At 42.3% G+C, this 23006-nt stretch overlaps 1 protein-coding gene across 1 annotated transcript in view; it reads left to right on the top strand.

Annotated features, from left to right (window-relative positions):
• The window catches only part of LOC110965694 (proline-rich protein 12-like), a 46050-nt gene that overhangs the window by 5292 nt on the left and 17752 nt on the right, over positions 1–23006 (top strand). Inside the window, exons 2-9 of the mRNA XM_022214827.2 lie at positions 3262–3411; positions 8520–8681; positions 8915–13428; positions 15719–15931; positions 17968–18051; positions 20065–20917; positions 21847–22451; positions 22547–22663. Coding sequence (XP_022070519.2) covers positions 3270–3411; positions 8520–8681; positions 8915–13428; positions 15719–15931; positions 17968–18051; positions 20065–20917; positions 21847–22451; positions 22547–22663 — 6690 coding nt within the window. The 5' untranslated portion in view covers positions 3262–3269. The remainder of the gene's footprint in view (positions 1–3261; positions 3412–8519; positions 8682–8914; positions 13429–15718; positions 15932–17967; positions 18052–20064; positions 20918–21846; positions 22452–22546; positions 22664–23006) is intronic.

Here is a 23006-nt window from a genome sequence, read left to right as displayed (position 1 = left end):
CGACAGCAAGAACTCACCCCCCTACGTGGGATGCCACTGTTATACAAGAGAGGAAATGACACAGTCCGCTGGAGCCCCTTTGATGCTGCTGCTGCTGTTCTGCAGCTCCGCTGAACACGCACAGAACCGAGCCCAGATCTCCAACTGCCGGTGGGTGAGTATCTCCACGTATTTCTGCCCCTTAACGGGAGGTCTCAGTGCTCCATGCGGGGCTGTCAGCCTTTAGTACAGTGAAGTTAGCTCCATTGCTAACGGCAGTTACCCAGGTGGACTGACCAGAATCGGCCCAGAAGCCCAGCGTGTTTACTGGACTTGAAATATACCCCTAATTATAGAATCACTCTTAAACTCCCTGTCAGAATCACTGGAGTAGACACGCTGGGCTTCTGGGCCGATTCCGGTCAGTCCACCTGGGGTAACTGCCGTTAGCAATGGAGCTAACTAACGTCTAATCGCTGTACTAAAGGCTGACACCCCCTCGTTTAGAGCCAGAAATACGTGGAGGACACTCACCACCGGCAGTTGGAGATCCGGGCTCGGTTTCTGTGTGTGTTCGGCGGAGCTGCAGAACAGCCGGCAGCAACATCAAAGGGGCTCCAGCCGACTGTGCCCACGTGGGGAGTGAGTTCTTTGCTGCGCAGACAGCCAATCATAGGGAGATTGTGCGAGCACTGGTATCCGCCCACAAAGGGCCAAAAGTCTTCTCCCCGCACGCGTAAATCAGAGCTCCATGGATAATTATGGCACCATACACGGACGAGTAGCCAATGTCTCCACACGCGTAAGAGGCTCCTCGCGTGCGGAGACATTGCCATGCACGCGCAGAGTGTTTTTTTGCCCCCGTGGAGACGGGCCTCCGTTTGCAAGACGGGCCACTCTACCCACTGAGCCATGCCGCCCCAAAATCATAAATCATATTAGTTATTTGGACTATTTCATAGGGAATAAAGACCTGCTATTTGCATTAAGTTAATTTAGAATTTCACCACTACCAAGATCCAAATTGTTATTATCTTTCTCCGCTGTACTCAAAGAATGAATGTTTGTCCTGGTGTGATACCATTTGCCCATAACCTTTGGCCATGCCTTGTGCCTTATCTTTTTTTGCACAATGTAAGTTTGATTACCTTTCAAGAAATTTGAACAGTATATAAAGATAGACAAACTCTATGTGATGTCATCAACAGGTTTCCCGAAGAGCAGTTTTAAAGCTCCAGTGTGTGGCTCCAACTGTTTGTCACCTTGACAGTACCTGCCTCTGCCTAACTATTGGCTAATTCAGAAAGGAGCTGAGACCGGCCCATGGACTGTACTGTGTGACAGCATCTTGCCTGCTACTCAGAGCGGCCTTGTCCTTAAAATTATGCATAATTTAAGTTTCAGTGCAATTTAAATTACTATTAAAGACCACCATCCCCACCACACCACACAACACACAGACTTTAATAGTGGACCTCTTTGAACTCTGCAATTTTGCACTCTGCAATTTATATCTTCCTTGATATATGCAATTTGTATCTATCTCATTGCAATATTGCCACCGACATTTGTTCATTGTATTTGCACCTAGGATGTTCATATTTGCATTAGTATGTTACTAAATTGTGTTTTTTTCTTTTCATTTTGTTTTTATTCTTATTATAGTACTTGTTCTACATTTGTATTATATTTATCCTACTTGTTTAATAATGTTACTTATCTATAAATTCTTGTTTTTTTACTCAATTCCTACATCATTGTTGCACTTGCCTTGCTCTATGTGCCTTTTTAATTGCCCTTTGGGGGACAAATAAAGTTTCTGAATATGAATCGTACAAAACTGTCACCTCACGTACAACTGTAATCAATGTTAAAATTGCCATAAAGGCCGAAACCACTTCTTATGTCAGGCTGTGAACATTTTGTTTCTGTTGCTAAAGCTGGATATTAACATGGGGTCTGTGGAGACTGTGGAAACCATGGCAATCTTTTAATTAGACAGAGACAATCAATCCAGCTGATATATTCTTCAAAATGAATTATATATTCTTATTATAGATATTTAACAGTGCATGGGATTTAGCAAAATATTATCTTTTGGTTTTAAAAAATGTTCTGAGAAATTTGTATTAATGTTTTCCACAGTTTTTTTAAATTCCCAGGATCATCTAACTTTTATTAGGATAATTAGGATTATTATTATTAGGGATTATTAGGATAATAGGTAGGAATAATTTTCTCTAAATGTAAAAATACTTAGTGACAACATGATAGCTATCTCTCCCATCCTTATGAAGAAGATTTCCTTAGGAATGCCTTGAGGACAGTTCTTTAAATTTGCGGCCTCAAGGATGAAGAGATTAGAGTTCACTGTGATCTCACAAAATATGTTTTTTAAGTAAACTCAAGACATTGCTTTCACACATGAGTGCATGATAGAATGTTATATCCATAAGATCATAGTATGCTTCCTTTATTGCACTGGAACATTGTACAAGACTTTTCTGGCCATATTCAGTGTCATAACACAGAATGATGCTTTATGATGAACTCTGCTTTCTTTGTTTTAAAGGACTTTTTGCACAAACCCAAATTGTTTTTTATAGTCCTCTTTCAATAATCTTACCTTGACTATGAACTATTAGTCAATTCAGGCATCAATCAATATCATCTTGAGAACATTTTCTGAATGTTGCGTGAGATCGTCTTTCTTTGTTTTACATGTAACACTGTGAGAATTTTATTTTCAAACGAATTATAAACCACACTCTCAAAACATTTTCAAAAAATAACATGCAAAATGTCCCCCTCAACCCTTTTTTAAAAAAATATATTACATGACAGAAACGGTTTGTTCTGCCATCTCAGGCCTGAAAAGACTTCATGAATGTAGTTTGGAAATCTTCTTTCTTGTTATCATGTAGCATAATCTGAGGTCCTGACAACAAACATCATCTGAACGTTACACTAAAATACTATATCTTGGTTGTCATTTAAATTTTAACAATGTAATTGGAAATACTATCATTTGTATTTGTTGATTGTCTGAAGAAGATTGTTACGGATGGCTGTACACGTTACATTTTGGTGTGTGTACCCAGTGATACAAAGATGAACAAATTCTAGTAGGAACGATGGTACACAGTGAAGAAACAGTGAAACTGGATGACGGCTGCTACCGCTTTACTGCTAAACTTATTGATTAGTCCAGATTTGGGCATCAGACTGTGTTATAAACAAGGGTGTGTATGCATATCAATCTTATAACCATGTACTCCTCAGCCTCATGTATGGGAGCTCCAGGTCATCCCACCCAGACTCAGAACTGCTTCACCGGCAAGCCTAGCCACTCCCCACCCCTCCAAGGCTATGCAACCAACCCAGGAAGCTCAAGACAGGGCGGAGCCTGGGGTACTGCTGGACGCACACTTGGTGAGGATTTGGTTGGTATATCTGTAAAAATCATTAGACTGTATATATAGTGGACGTAGCATCTGGCTCCAGAATTGAAGCCAACCCGGAAGTGTCAAAAACTTGCAATATCACGCCGTCCGCGAGGGTTGGCTTCAAAAAGCTTTGCTCCATAGACCCCAATTCATTTTGGAAAAAATAAAATTTGATAGACTGATTTTCTACAGCTCAGGATTTTTTCCCGTTAGTTTTCATGGTCAAAATGAGAGATCAGGTGGCTGATCTTAAAGTAAATCAATACTGAATTTTAAATAAATCGTTAAAGTTGGCGGAGCCAGGGGGCGTGGCTATACTTGATAGACAGCAACAGAAGCCTATGCGGTAAAATGTGAGCGGGATAAGAGAGTCCTCAGCCAATCCTGCCCCTAGCTGCACTCCGGTCCAGCCTGTTTGATGACGCTTTTACGTCACTGGCTCCAAAAAATCCAAAACGGCGACCAGGAAGTAGCAAAATCCGGGCTTCATTTTCTCGGCATTGAAACCAACGGGTGACGTCACGGTTAGTTTACGCCTGGTAAAAATATACCAAATACTCTATTTATTTCTTTGTATAGTTTTTACCTTTATTTGGTTAGGCAGTGAAGCTACGTTGTGTTTCTTTTCTATTTTTTTTATACATCATTGTCATCATCATCCTCTTTCTTCCTATGCTATTGTTGTTTATGGAAGCATGTAGAACAACAGGGTAAAACGTTTTGATTTCTGCACACTGATTAAGAACAATTTCCTGATTTTTAAGCTTTTTTTCTTATCAAGTTCCAAATCTGAACATTAAGCACTCTAGCACCATCAATGGGTTGAATGGACTGGAGGTATGTTTATGCACAGAACTAAAAATCTATTTGTGAGTTTTTCAAAATTTAGATTCCACTGGTTCTAATTTAGCACCTTATGATGAGTAATTTCTGCTATATAGAATTTTCTGCCACATTGGATTTTATGAAAAAGTTTAAACTAATTTTCACAGATCACAAATGCAGTGATAAAGCTGCCAAACAGAACTGAAGTTATATAACATCAGTGCTTTCATCTGTGAAACCAAACTAGGTACATGGACTCATGACCACATTTTGCGGAAGCATAGAATTTATGCCTCATGTCTTGAAATATTGTAGGAAGTCCTAAAGGCGAGACACGTAAACTTAGTCAATGTAATCACCGTTTTGGAATTTATAGGAGGGTTTTGGGATGTCCTGCCCCATTGAAGTTTCTGAAATTAAAAAAAAAAATATTTGGCCACAAATCCATTTCAGTCTTCACTAAAACTGCCACTGATGATTGAGAGAAAAATCTAATAAACTTAGATGATTTTAATTTTCCAAAACCATCTGTTACAGCCAATCAAAATCAGCAGTCATGTAACCAAACAAGGAATGGGATTATATCTTAGCAAATATTGCATGCATTGACACCAAACTTGGTGTATGGTTATGACAAATGATGAAACAACTAAAATATCATATCATGATTATAATGACCAAAATGGTCATGGTCATCTGTCATCGCAGTATTACAAAACATACTAAAAATGTTCCAAAAATACTGATACATGCACATACAACACACTCTGTGTGTTGAGTCGTTTCTATCCACAGTCCCATTGTGATATTTTTAGGTATTTTGATTTTTGAACTCTTCCAACAGACAGGGCTGCTTATGATATTAAATTACCTCATAATTACAGCCCTCAACTTACAGTCAAATTTTACTGAATAAATCAGGTACTAAAAAAAGCACCACTGGCACTTGAATTTCGGAAAGAAGTTTGGGAAAGGTTCCAGGCTGAGCTGAGACTATCAAATGTTTGTAGTAATGTTTATAGTTTTCAAACCCACATGCGATGTTCAGTGGGCTGCATTATGAAGCAAGTTTGACAGAAATGCTTAGTTTGTGGAAGTTCACTACTGCTTCTTTAAAGGATGGCAGGAATGCTGGTAGAAAACTGCTAAAAGTGTATTAATAGATTTATTTTCTGATCAGTGCAGTTGCTTATTTCTAATGGACAGCTGCACATTACAGCTGTTAAAATTTAAACTTCATATATTTAGACAGATTTTGAAGTGAAGTGCATTTAGGTCTGACACTGTTCATTAATAAAGGATAGGACTTTAATTTCTGGCAAAATCAAAGTGAAAACAATTTTATTCATTTAATATTCTCTGTAGTAAATACCCATAGAATATTAAATTGTATAAACTCTGTTCTAGCAGATGCAGTAACAGCAGTGTAAACAGACTTGACAGCAAATCAGGACCAAACTTATTTAAACCTAAATCTATTTATGCGATTTCTGCAAAACCAACCAAATACATGTCAGGTTCCATGGTAACACTATACATACAGTGTGCCATACTGTAACTGCAAGGCTTCATTCAGTGGTTTTGGTCACGCACAGCTCAACAAATGCAAATACAGCATATTCCCTCAGCTGAAAATCTGTATCACTCACAAAAAATCATTAAGAAACGCTTTGTTTAAAGGGAAACATTTCTTCTAGCTCCACAGCATTAGTTACCATGGTGATTTGCCAGGTGAGAAGAGAGCCACCTTCAAAGCTCAACATACCAAACACTAAACTGTATTTCACTTTGCAAACATGATGTATTATGACACTGCAACAATGACTTCATTTTCCCATTTTTCATCACTGGCATTTTAGTTTCCAATATGTCAATGGTAATATTCATGTATTGCTCTTAAGCTCTTGCAAAATAAGGCATTTAAGCCATTTGATTGGATCTTTTTTTATACCAGAAGATAATCCATATGCCAAATTTGTAGAAATTCTTGTTGATGCCTTCGAATATTTCTTGTTGATATGTTCATTTCCACTACATTTTTAAGTCATCCATACATAACATTATTTGTGTGATATATTGATAAACAATATGCAAGCTAGTGTTTCCAGATACACCTCCGGATTTTTCTTTTACAGTTGGTTACAATAAAATATTAATGAAGTTTAGGCTGATTAATCGCTTTAGCTCTTTCAGACAGGCGTTGCTTTCCATTAATCTGATGTCATTTGAAGGTGTCGTCTTCATGTTTTAATCATAGACTGTATATAAAAATGGACGTAGCATCTGGCTCCAAATTTGAAGCCCACCCGGAAGTGTCAAAAACTTGCAATATCACGCCGTCCACTAGGGTTGGCTCCAAAAAGCTTTTGCTCCATAGACCCCAATTCATTTTTGGAAAAAATAAAATTTGGTAGACTGATTTTCTACAGCTCAGGATTTTTTTCCCGTTAGTTTTCATGGTCAAAATGAGAGATCAGGTGGCCGATCTTAATATAAATCCATACTGAATTTTAAATAAATTGTTAAAGTTGGCGGAGCCAAGGGGCGTGGCTATACTGGATAGACAGCAACAGAAGCCTCTGCGGTAAAATGTAGGCGGGATAAGAGAGTCTTCAGCCAATTCTGCCCCTAGTTGCTCTCCGGTCCAGCCTGGTTGATGACGCTTTTTACGTCATTGGCTCCAAAACATCCAAAACGGTGACCAGGAAGTAGCAAAATCCAGGCTTCATTTTCTCGGCATTGAAACCAACTGATGACGTCACGGTTAGTTCACGTCTGGTCTGAATGAGCCTTTTGGTCTGACCGAATAACATTTCTGTGTAACTTTCAATAATGGCAAAAGTCTGGTCTGCATGCAGTCACATTAATAGGTACACATGTACAAATGGCATACTTTTCATTGTGTTATGTGATTTGGAGAAGGATGTCTTCACATTTCAGCAAAAATATTGGTTTAAAAGATCACAGAGTAAAAGACACTGCTCCATTCCAAGATCACAAAACACATTTGTCGCTCACTGGGATACAATGACACATCTATTACAAGCTGAAATGCCAATAAATATGAATATAGAAATACAATTTTTCTGCAGTTGAGACAGATCAGATTAAATGGACTCACCAATAATTAGGGTAGTCTGGGCTTTAAGGAAACGTTTACAATAACTGCAGTTTAGTTTGTTGCTTCGAGTTGTTTGGAGGGGTCTTTACTGTAAGTTTATTAAATGCCTGCAGCATTAGACAGCAGCCGAATCCATATGACTGTCTCCAAAGAGCGAGAACTGTATACAATAAGACACTGAACAACAGCAGCAACTTCATTTTACTTATAAATATGTCCCTAACATGAAGACAGGATCAGTCTGGGTCAGGATTTAACAGCAAGTCATTCCTTGTACTTTTCTTCACATCAGACAGATGAACAGTCATACACAGAGTCACAGTTTGTCAGCTGCAGTTAAATTATTTGTTACATAGCAGCTGTCCTCAGGAGTCCTGAGCTCCATCCTATCAGCATATTTTTATTTTATTGATGATAAAGTCGTAGTTGTCATCAAAAAATGGACAGAATTTTCCGTATTTAGGAGGTCATAAATGCAGTAGGGTATTCGCTATTTGAACAGTTTGATAAGCCACTATTAGTTTAGGTATAGTGTTTTGTTTATTAGCGCATTATTATGCATTGTGTTATTTTGTTTAATATTTAATACTCTTTAATATTACATGAATGAACAATAGTGCACACATACTGTGACTCTCTTCGTTTCTGTGGCTATGGATATAACCTGGCTATAGCACCACACTATGTTTATTTGAAGTTGCAAGGAAAACTAACATAAAAGTGCCCAATGTCTGAAAGACAGAATGCTGTCACTTGAACATACTATGAAGCAACAATGATGTGTGTCCCATGTCTGTAAAGGGCTTTAATTATCTCATATTGAGTTAACTATTTGTCTGTTTAAAAACAGTATTGTCTGGAAGGTGCAGACAGACAGAATGTAAATGGATAACACCGCAAATTTATAGCCAAAAGAGAATGGCATATCATCTAGGTAATGGTGCTTAGTTTTATTCTGCAACTCAGCGATTTCCATAGTAGTTGCTACCAATAGTTCTGACTCTGTTGTTTGCTACAACACTAGTTGTACAATAAAAACAGAAGTTAAAGTTTGAAGGAAAGATGTTTTGCAAAACTGTAGATATGATGATGATATGATCTACACCACACTGTGTTTGAATTAAATGAAGCATGTGGTTTGTTGCCAGGCCTATCAGGGCTGATTGATGCCAGCCTCCACCATGCCAGCCCCTCAGGTCCCGACCCCTCAGTCATGAATCTGATTTCAGCTCTGGAGTCCCGGGGTCCACAGCCCACACCTTCTGCTTCCTCCCTCCTGTCTCAGTTTCGCACTCCCTCTTGGCAGACTGGTGAGTGTCAGTCTGTTATGGGAATGTGACACTTGAAAAATAATTGAATAAGTTAATTTTGAATTGGTAATGTTTCTTAATAAATAATAATTTATTTTCCAAAATGATTTGCATGAAATTTATTCGTACAAAGTAACAGATTTGTAGTTACATACTGAAAATTTGCCTATTTGTTAAACTTTAATAGTGATTTGCATTGACCAACTCTGTCTATGTAATGTTGTGTCCTGTAGCAATGCATACACCGGCCCCAGCGGAGCTCTTTATTTCAGGGGCACTTCCAGGTTCCAGCTCCTTCCCCTCCTCCTCAGCCCTTTCTGCATACCAGCATCCTGGCTCCTTTTCTGGACGATCTTTCACTCCCTCGCTATCCCTGCAGGATGCGCCTACATTTAGTCCGACTTCTAATGGCTTGTTATCTCCACACGATTCCCTGCTACACATCAAAACATCCTCTCAATCCAGTTTGGGCTTTGACCGCTTGCTGTCTTCCCAGAGTGCCACCTACCGGGGCTCTCAGGAGCCCCCTGCCCCTCCTCAATCCCAGGCCCCATCTACATCCTCCAGTTGCCACTTGCCGCCTCCCCAGTTCAACCTGTTGTCCTCTCAGCTACACAACCAGTCCTCTCAGCTCTATAATGCCTCTATGTTCTCTTCCACACCAGCCCTACAGTCTGTGGCACCCCCCCAGCCTCCTTCAGAGAGGGTAGTTTCTCGACAGGACAGTGTGATCAAGCATTACCAACGTTCATCTCCAGCCGAGTCCACAACCCTACAGCAATATACCAGCTGTGGTGGGTCATCTGGCTATCAGCAGAGAGTCAGCCACCATCGGCGTGCTGGAGTGTCCTGTAGTCCCCTAGAAGAACAGGGCCAATCCTCTGACCCCAAGCCCTCACTAAGGGTGGAGTCCCACACCTATCAACCTATCATCCAAACGTCCTACACGTCCTCTTCCTCCAGCTCATCAGCTTCTTCTTCATCTGCCACTAAGGGAGCCAAAAGTAACAGCTCTAGTAGTGGATATTCCTCTTCAGGCTCAGCATCTTCTTCTTCCCGTGAACCACACGCTACACCATCAGCCTCCTCCACCACCTCTTCAGCCTCTTCTAGCTCTAAGACAAGCACTAGCTCTTTGTCTGCTCCATCTCGTCAGCAGCCCCCACCACAGTCAGCTCCGGGACCACCTCCTCTACCAGTGGTGACATCCACTCTTGTTCAACAGCCAGCAGCCAAACAATGCTTATCCACATATGGCTCTCAGTCTGTGGCTAAATCTAGCACAGACCTGTCCAACCAGACCCCTCCCAGGCAACATGCCCAATCCTACTCTCCCAACCAACCTCCATCAACACAAATGGCCCAACCTTACGGAGGTTTCAGCTCACCTCATGCCCAGGACTTAAACTCAGGAGCAGGTGGCACTGGGGATAAAGTTTTCACTGGTATGGGTGCAGAAGGACGCTCTTTTTCTGCAGAGGTGGTCTTTGAGGACTCAAGTTTTGGCCCAGCTCCTCTCAGAAGAGCAGGAAGTCCTTCCTTCGGTTATGGGAGTGGATCAACAAGCAGTGGATCTGTGTCGGGATTGACTGCACTTGGCAGTGGAGTTGGATCTGCAGGGTCAGGCAGTGGGGCAGCTGGTGTTGGTAATGGAGCTAGCAGCTCTTACCACTTGCCTGAGTCTAGCATGTCACCCTCTGTCAATTCTACTATCAGTCGCCCTGGATTGCATTCTCCTGCTGCTGCTCGTCCTGCACAGTCCCCTGGAGGCTCAGGGGCCACAAAATACATGCCCTCTATTCTGTCACCTTCTTTTATGTCCTCACCACAAGGTTTTCCTGAAACACAACAAGCTCACAGCCAGTCCTACCACTCAACACCACCCAAGCCAAAAACAGAGACAAACATACTGGGAGTTGAGCGATCCCAGGGTGAGGAAGAGGATGATGACGATTTCCTAATCCACCACTTACTACATGTCCAAAGCTCAACTCCCCATCCTTCCCAGCATCACCCACATCCTCAGCAACTACCCCAACCACTCTCACAAACAAGTAATGGAGAAGGAAAGGGGTTGACCTATGATGTTAACAAAATGTCAGAGGAGCGGTACCACCTTCAGAGTGTCATTCGTACCAATAATGCCACCAACAGTTCAGGTCCTGGAACAATTATTAGTGACAATGTAAGTGGCTTAAGCAGACAATTAGAAATATCACAGAAGAAACAACAGACCAAGTCGGAGCTGACCATATCAAAGTCCACGTCTGGAGGGGTGCAAGGGGTCTCTGATTCTCTTTCCCACCCCCATACTACCCACTCACATCAACAACAGCATGAGTCTCTGGGCTCTGTGGTCAGTTATGGAAGAGGGGACCCTTACACACAACACCCACACTCCCAACATCCCCCTCATACCTCACATGTGTCCTCACGATCTCAGCACAATCAGCAATCCCAAATCTCCCAGCACTCCCGGCAAACTCAACATGGACAACACTCTCAACATTCTCAGCATAGTCATCCAAGTTCCCACTCACACAGCCACTCTCACATAGAGCTAAAGAAACCTTCAGATGCAAATGACAATGCCTACTTGTGTAACACACCAGATGTGCAGCAGGCTAGACAAAGCCAGGTCCCTCTTTCTCTGATGAATTCATCACCAGACCCTCCCCAGCAAACTCACATGCTGCAGTCTGTACTTTCTCATACCACCCACAGCAAAATGGACCACCAGCAAGCCCCTCCACAGCGGCAGCAGCAACAACAACATTCTGTAAGTCAGCAGGCCATGATGAGTTCAGCTGGCAGAGCAGCACCTGTCGAGGTAAAGACCCACCCACAAAACCAGTCTTCACACTTGCAACTCCAGCTCCAGACTCACTACAGTCTTGGAGCTCAGCCAAGAGATCAAGCCAGTCAGAATTCAATGTCTCCACTAGACATGCTGGATCAATCTCTTACTCGGGCCAACAGCAGAGACAGTGGATCTCTAGACCGAACTGGGGTTGGGGTGACTGTTACAGGAGGGGAGGGAGGTGCTGGAGACAGGCATAGACAGCAGCACAGACTTACACCTCACCACCATCCTCAGCAAACAGCAGCAGATCTCCATGACTTTCTCGCTGAGCCAGACTTGGGCTTATCCTCCCCTTCACACCTGCATCACCTCAACCAGCCTCAGGCCCAGGCCCACCCCCATGCCCTCCACCAACAGCAAGCACATGCTCACCATCATCTGCCACACACTCAATTATCTCACCCACACTCCCACCGGATGGCAGCAAATATGAGGACTCCCCCACAACAGCAGCAACCTCGACCGAGAGAGCCTGTCACAAATGTGAGTGTGACACAACTGTCACATTCACAGTTGGACCAGCTCAAACAACACCAGTTTGACACAGTGAGCCCAGCAGATAAAGTAGGACAGAATCATGTTCAGCATCAGCAGCGGTTTGCACCTCTAACGTCCATTTGCTTTCCAGACTCTCTCTTACATGATGAAGACCGCTCTTTCTTTCCTGACATGGAGGACATGTTTTGTTCAGCTGATTACAAATCAAGTTGTGCTGGGGATTCTGGGACAGGACAGGTTGCTCAAGAAAACCTCAGCCAGGGCCATGGGCAGTCACAAGATGGTATGGAGTCCTTAAAAACAGGAGATGTTGGAGAGGGCTATGATATGGTTGGTCATCACAGTGATCAAGGCTATGGACAGTACTGCCGGAGCCTTTCAGGGACAGGCAATGGCAATCTACACTTAGACCTTGACTCTCTGAAAGGCCATGAGCTCCCCTCCACTGTGAACGCTGACCAGCTTGGCCTCATCCAGTCCCAAAGTACCACTTTGGGATTGACTTCAGCACCTCAGGTGGATGGTTCAGTAAACAAGATGGTGGGAGCTGTGGCAATCGGTGGAAATTCCAATACTACTGGTCTTACCTCACCTATCTTCTGTTCTTCTCGACCCAAGAAACTGCTGAAAACCAGTTCATTTCATTTGCTTAAACAGCGGCGTGACCCACAACCTCAAACAAAGAAAAACTATGCGCAGGAGTATGAATTTGAGGATGATGAAGATAAAGCTGATGTTCCAGCAGATATTCGTCTCAACAATCGACGCCTTCCTGATCTGTTGCCTGACTTGGTGTCTAGTTGTAGGAAGGCAACTGGGACATCTGGGGTAAGTGGGCTCAGTCCACTGATGGGTGACATGGACTTCTGCCAACCCTCCAGCTATTCTTCCCTTGGACACCCTCCACAGCTCCTCCCACAAGAAGGCCCTAAGAAAAGAGGCAGGAAACCAACTAAACCAAAACGTGAAGGTCCTCCTCGCCCAAGAGGCAGACCACGCATACGTCCTCTTCCAGAGCCTCCTTACTGCAGGGGGTTGATGGGATCAGTGGCTGGAGAAAATAGGAGGGGGCGTGGGCGGGGTCGAGGACGAGGCAGAAAGGAAGAAGGGCTAGTAGAAACACATGATGATATTAACAAAGCACAAAGCCTTCCATATCATCATCAGCAACAGTACAGCCAACAGCAGCATCTCCAACAACATCCGCAACAACATCACAGCCAGCAGGCAGATCTTCACCACCCACCACACCAGCAGCAACAACAGCATCACCTGCATTATCAGCAGCAGCATGTTTCCTGTTCTCACCACCAGCTGCATCATCAACAGCAACAACAACGACAGCCATCTCAGCAGCTGCAGCAAGATCCAGTCAGACCTATCAAGGTAATAGGGGAAATAAGGAAGAATCAGAGAATAAAGCTGAATCGGGTAAAACATACTTGGAGTATGACCTTAATAAATACCTAAAAAAGCTGGAACTTAATAGATTTGATACCCTATTCCCCGGATAAAACCAAAAAATGTCCAATGATCTTCATCAGCTAAAGTAAAATATACAGTGTGTGTATACCGTAGATGTAATGTGATCCTTATTAATGGATGAGGTAGTGTAGCACAGCAAATAAAAATCAAAGTCAATATTTCTATCCTACCCTTACCTCTAAGTGAATCTTAGCTACAACTGTTAGCAAACCAGTGATCGTAAAATATCAATTTTTTTTGTGCTTGTGTTTTATTTTCACTCTTGTTAGCAGGTCATTACAAAGAAAATGTTGTAGGTGTATGGTCACTCACTTCTTCTTCTTCTTTTCCTTTCGGCTTTTCTCTTAAGTCTAAAATTATTCAATCTTTTTTTACAGTGGGTACGGAAAGTATTCAGACTCCTTGAAATTTTTCACTGTCTGTGTTATTGCAGCCGTTTGCCAAAATCAAAAACATTCATTTTATTTCTCATTAATGTACACTCAGCACCCCATCTTGACAGAAAAAAACAGAAATGTAGAAATGTTTGCAAATTTATTAAAAAAGAAAAACTGAAATATCACATGGTCAGAAATATTCAGATCCTGTGCTCAGTACTGAGTAGAAGCACCCTTTTCAGCTAGTACAGCCATGAGTCTTCTTGGTAATGACGCAACAAGTTTTTCACACCTGGATTTGGGGATCCTCTGCCATTCTTCCTTGCAGATCCTCTCCAGTTCTGTCAGGTTGGATGGTGAACGTTGGTGGACAGCCATTTTAAGGTCTCTCCAGAGATGCTCAATTGGGTTTAGGTCAGGGCTCTGGCTGGGCCAGTCAAGAAAAACACCCCCACAACATGATGCTCCCACCACCATGTTTCACTGTAGAGATTGTATTGGGCAGGTGATGAGCAGTGCCTGCTTTTCTCCACACATACCACTTAGAATTAACACCAAAAAGTTCAAGCTTGGTCTCATCAGACCAGAGAATCTTATTTCTCATAGTCTGGGAGTCCTTCATGTGTTTTTTTGGCAAACTCTGTGTGGGCTTTCATCTGTCTTGCACTGAGGAGAGGCTTCCGTCGGGCCACTCTGCCATAAAGCCCTGACTGGTGGAGGGCTGCAGTGATAGTTGACTTTGTGGAACTTTCTCCTATCTCCCGACTGCATCTCTGGAGCTCAGTCACAGTGATCTTTGGGTTCTTCTTTACCTCTCTCACCAAGGCTCTTCTCCCATGATTGCTCAGTTTGGCTGGACGGCCAGGTCTAGGAAGAGTTGTGGTCGTCCCAAACTTCTTCCATTTAAGGATTATGGAGGCCACTGTGCTCGTAGGAACCTTGAGTGCTGCAGAAATTGTTTTGTAACTTTGGCCAGATCTGTGCCTTGCCACAATTCTGTCTATGTGCTCCTTGGGCAGTTCCTTCCACCTCATGATTCTCATTTGCTCTGACATGCACTGTGAGCTGTAAGGTCTTATATAGACAGGTGTGTGCCTTTCCTAATCAAGTCCAATCATTTTAATTAAACACAGCTGGACTCCAATAAAGAAGCAGAACCATCTCGAGGAGGATCAGAAGAAATGGACAGCATGTGAGTTAAATATGAATGTCGCTGCAAAGGGTCTGAATACTTCTGACCATGTGATATTTCAGTTTTTCTTTTTTAATAAATTTGCAAAAATTTCTGCATTTCTGTTTTTTTCTGTCAAGATGGAGTGCTGAGTGTACATTAATGAGAAATAAAATGAACGTTTTTGATTTTGGCAAATGGCTGCAATGACACAGAGTGTGAAAAATTTCAAGGGGTCTGAATACTTTCCGTACCCATTGTATTTGCCAATGTTTCAGGATGCAGCAACACTAAAACTGATTCTCCAGTCACTTCAGTGATGAAGGAAGTAAAATAGATTTACCACCTTTCTTGTTTGTCTTGTACAGAGTTCTGTGTCATTGGAATGCTGCAAAATGCATACACTTGCTAATATCTAGCCATTTAGAGAGAGATGTATTTGTGTGATGAATTTGTGGTTCGGGAAGATTGTTCTTAATAGTGAGATACCATAAACAGCAGAGAAGAAGATGCTGCATTGTTTGCAGTGAATTACACTAATACCGTGAAACAGCAACCAGTAGTGCTTAATTAGTTTGTTCATTAAAAAAATACAAATATTATTTGCTAAGCTCCGATTCCATCCAACTTGTCTGTCTCTCAGATCAAACTGCCTGTTTCAACCACGCCTCCGTCAGAGTCCTTGTTGCGGACAGACTCACTGTCTAGCAGTGAACCAATTCTGTCTGATGGATCAGTGGGGTCAGCACCATCTCTGGGCCTAAGTCCTGGTCCCAGCACCACCATGGACATCAACAGAAATGAACTGAACCAGGCACAAGACAAGATTATGAAGCATCAGCAGAGAGCAGAAGAGGTAAAACACAGACAGAGGCTTTAAACAAAAATGCCGCTGAGAGACACCGATTAGAACTGTATTTTATGTCCAATAATTTAACCCTAGAATTAGATATCTGCTTTTGATGACACGTTACAGCGAGTGTTGTTCATTTCTCATTAGTTTGTTTTTGAAATATGCTTCTTTTTGTTGTAGAAAAAAATATTATATATAATATTATTTGCTCTTGTTTCAATGCCAGACATTTATATTTTGATTTGTATTCCTTGGAAAATATGTTTTAAAGAAAATACATAAGTAAATAAATATATATTTTTTTCTTTTTTTTCATATTAGAGTGCAGCGGAAGCTAGTTGTCTCAGCAACAATGAGAAGTACTGTATATTTTGAGTAACAAGGGGCACCTTAGATTTCCAAAAGAGAGGTATAAAGTTCAGTCTGTACATCTTTTACCAGATATTCTCTCATTGTGTCTCTCATCACATTGGCTTTGACATAAAGCGCAGGCTCAACTTTAAGGTTGTTCACACTTGTAGGGTTCCATCCTTTAAAATACTTGTGATCCTTAATAGTACATTACAGTTAAATATTAGACTTTTCATTACCTTTTCTCCCATAACACTTTCCAGTTTACAGTTCATGTAATGTTCTATCTCAGAGCATAAATTCTATATCAGCAGGTCCCAGAACACAGCAAGGATATTGTTCTGGTGGTTCAAGGAATGAAATGTATTAAATAATCCACAGTGTCTGGAGTACTTTGAACAACAATTATATGCCAGATGTTAAATCGGAACAACACTGGACAGACTAATTTACAATTAATAATTAAACCTTCATAATAATCACTAAAAATCAGCAGGAGGAGACAACTTTATACATCAGTTTCTCTTATTGTCTTTCTCGTTGACTGTCTCTTTACTTTCATGCTGTTTCCCTTTTGACTGTTAATTACTACAATTAGGGAAAATATAACTAGGGCCAAAAGTTCACAACCCAACAAATCAGGTAGGCTAAGAAACCATACAAAATGCCATGTTTTGTCTATCTTTCGATCGATCTCCTCCTTCAGTACTACTACAGCTATCCACACATGCAAATTAGGAATTGCTGTGTGACCTCAGTGACTGCTTTTGTCCATCTTTTTTAGTCAGATTTAAAAACATTAAAATAAGAGAACAAGCAATTTATAAGTTTCCCCCTTTTAAAGTATATTGTCTGGAAACCCTTTTTAAAATGATGGCAAAACATAGATTGTACCAATGGCAATAACAGAGGCATAGCACAAATTTTTTGCTCCTCGTGTCCTTTTTGTTGCCTACCTGCGCTAGACCCAGGTCTGAAGACACAAGGGTCTAGGAACTCTCGACAGGGAGGGAGGCGGGCTAAAAGGTTGTCTTTCAAATCACTCTGCAGCAATTGGGTAGGTATACAACCAATCAGCGCAACGAATAGGCTGACGTAGTTCCTAGAGCGCCGGAAATCAGAGGATGCGGGAGTTTTCAGTGAAGCCTTATTTATACAGTCAATGGGTGAAGCTCAAGTATATTACAGACATGTTAACAGAAAGATTATTCGAAGTCAGTGCTAATGGAGCTCAATGATTGTTGTCGGCCCTGGCAGAGAATTAAATTTGTTGCCGTGGGTTGTCTAGCGCGGCTAGGCTAGTTGTTTCCGGTTGTTTCTGTCAGAATCGTCGTGCCTCTGTCGTCACTTAGTTACGCCCGCCTTCTGACTCTACACTTCATGGTGATTCGTCGGCCAGTTTTAGGAGCATCCAACCTCGAGACTTACCGAGGGTAACTAGACCCACCCTGGCAGAGAATTAAATTCGTTGCCGTGGGTTGTCTAGCGCGGCTAGGCTATCCTTTTTGGTAATATCAGCTGCAAATCAGTCCTCTTATATATAATCTAGATGGATAAAGGTGTTCCTGATTTTATACACCCCCCCACCATGAAATCTTGAAGAGGATTGACAACATAGTACACTGTGAGTACTAGTGTTTATTTAAAGCGAAACTAACTTTATACATGGTGATTTCTGTTAACACCAGATGATGGTGGATGGATGGAATAAAGAATCTGATGTCCCACTGAATCCTGAAGCTTGGGCTGCTATGCAGAAACTCTCCAATTCAGTAAGTTGCTTTACACTCTGTGCAAAACTGTGAAAAGCCAGGAGCTTCATATATAATTCATACCTCATCTATTCAGACTCAAGTCACTGGCAGAGAGAGGACATCCTCTACTGTATTCACACCTCAGTTTCCTATAGTCAAAAGAAGGGAGCATTCTATCCAGGTATTTTTCAAACCCAATTGTAAGAAATTATTTCCTGATGTATTTTTTTGTAGGAACAAAAAGACAATAATGCTATTTTCAGTCAATGTTTTTAGGATCTGAGGTTTTGAGAGAAGGAGGTTATAGTTGACTGACAGCCAGCTCTTTCTGACTGACAAAAGAGGAGAGAGATGCCTGTTACCAGGGCAGCTGTTGCCACAGTTACTGCATGTTTCAGTACAGGATCCTTGCTGCCACCTACTGCCTGTTAAGTTTTATTACTTACATCTTCCAGGGTGGACTGCACAGTGGCGTAGTGGTTAGCACTTTTGCCTTGCAGCAAGAAGATCCCTGGTTCAAATCCCGGGGTGGGCCTGGGATCTTTCTGCATGGAGTTTGCATGTTCTCCCTGAGCATGCGTGGGTTTTCTCCGGGTACTTCCTCACACAGTTCAAAAATATGCTGAGATTAATTGATCACTCTAAATTGCCCGTAGGTGTGAATGTGAGTGTGATTGTTCGTTTGTATATGTAGCCCTGCGACAGACTGGCGACCTGACCCAGGGTGTCCCCTGCCTTCGAACGAGTCAGCTGGGATAGGCTCCAGCACCCCCCCTGACCCTAGTGAGGATCAAGCGGTGTATAGAGAATGGATGGATGGATCTTCCAGGGTCTGTATTTAGTGAACTGCTTACAATAAAATTTAGGAGAAGAGTAAAAATTAAAACCCTGCTGTTTTAGTCTCCTAAATGCAAGAGAGCTCTGAGAATGGTAAAGCGTTTACATGATAAATATGTAAGATTATTGTTTATTATGCATGTTCCTTGCTAATGGTGAAATTACTGATTTTCTTTTGCACCAGTCACAAGGGGCTGGGGCATGTCCCAGCTGACAGTAGGTGAGAAGCAATGTACACCCTGGACAGGTCGCCAATCAATCATTGCTCTGTAACATCATACATGTCGATTCAGAGCATTGGGCCATTTATAATCACTAATTAACTTAAACACCACACAGAGTGGCCTCAGCCAGCCATCATACGAAACCCAGAACCATCTCGCTGTCAGCCGACAGTGCCTACCACTACATTACTTTGCCACCAATAAATCAAACTTTATAGTCTTTCACTAATATTTTGTGTCAGCTGGATAGATGCATTGACACTGTTTGTTAACATGTTCACCAGAACCATAATTTATAAGGTGTTTTACTTTTGGAAATAGCTTGTTCTGCTGTGGTTAAAAAAAGCAGTTAATATCTGTGTAAAACAGTAATAAATATGCATTCTGAATGTTCCACACCACAGACTGTCAGCCACTTATTCCAGTTTGAATGATTAAAAAAAATCACCAAGTGTAAACAAGTAGGTTTCAGTCATGAAAAATATAAGCTGTACTTTGTCCTCTGAAATTCTGTGTGGATGTGTTTGTTGACATTGATTAACAGCTTTCACAGGAGCTCAGATGAACCATACTAAGTGTGCAAACAGACCTGAGTTTCTTTAGACTGGTCCTAACATGTCCTATGTGAAATCTCAAACCTGCACTGTAGATTCTGAATATTTTCATCGCTTTATCACAAGTTAACTACTATAGTAAACTAAATACACAAGACAACCTACACTCATTGTTTAGGATATACTGTCAAGAAGTTGAAGGTTGACAAGGAAGAAAATTGGAATGGCCCCATTCATCAGTAGTAACATTGTCCATGAATCCCAGTTTGTAGCACTACCTCTTGTGAAATGGCCCCCATAGAGACCGGTGTTGGTGATGATCCTGACCGCTCTATCAGAATCGTTCTTGCAGTGTGTAAAGGAAGACAGAGGCAACACCATGAAAGCCATCAGTAATTCAATTCTGCTTTTCATAGGCTGACGAGAAGGCCTTTGACTTCAAACCTGCCTTCATGGCCTCTTTTTTGGATTTCCTGAAGACAGGCAAAAAACAGTCAGACCTTGACACAGGACATAATGAAAGCGAGCAAGAAGCTCTAAACCCCTGTTCCTCTTTGAAGGGAGGTATTAGACCCTTATCCCCGCCTCCTCCTTCCCTTTCCCCACGTCCTCCACAGCAGCCTCTGGGAACATTCAATGAGGGAGAGCAGGGTGAGGGGACAGACCTGGCCCTCAGCAACTGCACAAGTCCCTGTAAGCCTCTGGATGAGGAACTGAAAAGGAACTTGGAGACACTTCCCTCCTTCTCCTCTGATGAAGAGGACTCGGTCAGTAAGAACCAGGACCTGCAGAAGAGCATCTCATCTGCCATCTCTGCTCTCTATGACACCCCACACTCACTGGCTGCTGCAATGGCTTCAGCAATGATCAAAGCCCAACCCACACAATGCCCACCTACACCACAGGAGCCATCATTCAGTCCGCCTCTCCCTGCCATGCCTCCCCTTATTTCCACTATGGAGAACAGAAAAGAGGAGGCCCCTACATTCTCTCAGAAGCACACACAGGATGAGGAAGAACAAAAACCCTCCCCACAGTCAAATCCAGAAGAAACAGAGGAGAGAATGTCTGAGCAAGGAGAAGAGGAGGAAGAGGTTGAGGCTGAGGAGAGAGGAGAGGAAACTGTGAATTATGAAGATATAATGAAAGAGTCACAGAATTTGCAGCGAGGAACCCTGAAAGGGGAGGAGGAGGAGAAGGAGGACGAGGAGAGGAAGAATGAGGAGAGGATGTCAGAAATGCAGATTTTGAAGGTTCCTAAAGTTCAAGGTAATGCGTGTGTTTATTTTCTGTTTCCTAAAATGTTAACCCCTTGACGCCTGAATTTATTTACAATTAAAAAACATTTTCTGTGTGTTTTTGCTTTCCAGCTGATACTAAAATAAGTGGAGATTGTTAATTTGTCTATTACACATAGAACAGATATATAATAATAACAGATATATAATAATTAGGTCCCATTCCGACCAGTCCTACAAGAAGCCAGTGCTTGCAAAAGGTTCCGAGGTACGTATTGAATATGCACAAGCTGGCATTGGGGGAATGGATATGCTATCTCGGCTGCGGTCTGAATGAAAATAGTATGTTGCGAATTCGCTACAAATAGCCGTCAAGGGGTTAACTGAAAATTTAAGTGACAAAGTAATCTTTGCTTGAGATGCATTTTATAGCTTTTCTCAATAAATGTTACCTCCATCTTATGGCCTTTAACAAATGGAGTTGGTCAGCTATAACGGAGTTGATTCACTGCAACTGTAACTATGACACTTTATTCATTTAATAACAAGTGTATTTGGATTGAGATGGATTGAGATGTAATATCTGTATGCTAAAAGCTTGCCTCTGGTGTCAGATGTGAATGTTCTTCCTGATTATCCTGGATGACCTTTCTCCTTAGTGCTGGTAATTGATAGGACACAGTTAAAGCGTTGTTGATGTCCTAGAAAGTCCTATTGGTAGATTTGGGCACCTGCACAGCATGTGGGGGCTCTCCACACAGTAGTGTTGGAGTTGGGAGAAACTGTGGAAAACATCCTGTTTTCCTAATATTAGAATGTTCGTTTGGTCATTGTTATTGCAACCCGTTTATACAGAAATGCACCAAACCAAGGAATGAAAGTTCAGTCATAGTCATGTCAAGTGCAAAACTTGCAGTACAAGGTAATTTTACCATTTTATCCTGTTCCTTTGTTTTTCAGATTCTCCATCAGGACCTGTGCTTGTTCATGCACCTCCATCACCATCACTATCTATCTCCCCCTCGCCACCCACCTACTCCTCACCCTCGCCACTTCCTCCCCTGTGTTTTTCTGTACCATCCCCACTGCCAATCCAGCAAGATGAGGAAGAAGAGAGTTCAACTTATCCTCTCTCTGATCAGCAGCAGTCCTCATTCCAACAGACTCCAACAGCAGGCACTTCCCCGCCCCCGTCCACATCCCCTCCGGCCAATCCGTCATCACCCCTCTCCAACCTTCCACTGGGCCAGCCGATTCCCCCTCCTTCCACCACACCTCCCCCGTCATCTTCTGATCAGGACCAAGAACCTGAAGCTGGACAGCCTTCCCCATCTGCACTCTCTTCTTCTTCCCCCTGTTCATCATCCTCTCAGCCACCATCACCTCCAACCCCAGAGGAGGCCCCAGCAACCCAGCGTCTTACCTCCCTTCACTTGGCAAAGAAGCAGGCTGATGCTGCCATTGCCGGGGAAAGTGAAGAAGAGGACAGTGAGAGTGGAGGCGAGGGAATCTTTCGTGAAAGAGATGAGTTTGTGGTGCGAACTGAGGACATCAGAACTCTTAAGGTTAGATTGCGACATAACTCTTGAGAAGTATGTATAGTGAATAAAATGTGGTTTAAGCACATCATCAATGATATACACTGTGCTTGTGTCTCTAGATGGCCTTGCAGACAGGCCGGGAGCCCCCACCCATTTGGAGGGTGCAGAAAGCTTTGCTGCAGAAATTCAGCCCAGAGATCAAAGATGGTCAGAGGCAGTTCTGTGCAACCAGTAATGTGAGTTTTCCAGAAGACATATGCTTCATTCAGGAATGCCACAAGTTCAGTCAATAAAAACTTAATATGAGCAAAGTGTTAGTGTACAGCTCCATGGGTTCAAAGAAAACCCAGTAATGTCAGACATGGTACGGTACAAACCAGGGCCCCGTTTTCCCAGAACCAGTAAGTACTCTGTCTGATGTTTAATGTTTCCCTGTATAACATCGTAGTGGTTGAATTTTCAAACAATAACTCTCACTGTAATTTGGGACATGTAAAACGGTCTTGCTTGATTGATCCTTGCTTTTGTTCTCTGTGACATTGAATTTTTCATATTGCGTAATGGTATTTATAAATATCT

The sequence above is a fragment of the Acanthochromis polyacanthus genome, chromosome 21 (genome assembly GCF_021347895.1).
Source record: "Acanthochromis polyacanthus isolate Apoly-LR-REF ecotype Palm Island chromosome 21, KAUST_Apoly_ChrSc, whole genome shotgun sequence".
Taxonomy (NCBI): Eukaryota; Metazoa; Chordata; class Actinopteri; family Pomacentridae; genus Acanthochromis; species Acanthochromis polyacanthus.
Note: the sequence above shows the minus strand (reverse complement) of the source record. Positions and strands in the feature narration are given on the sequence as shown.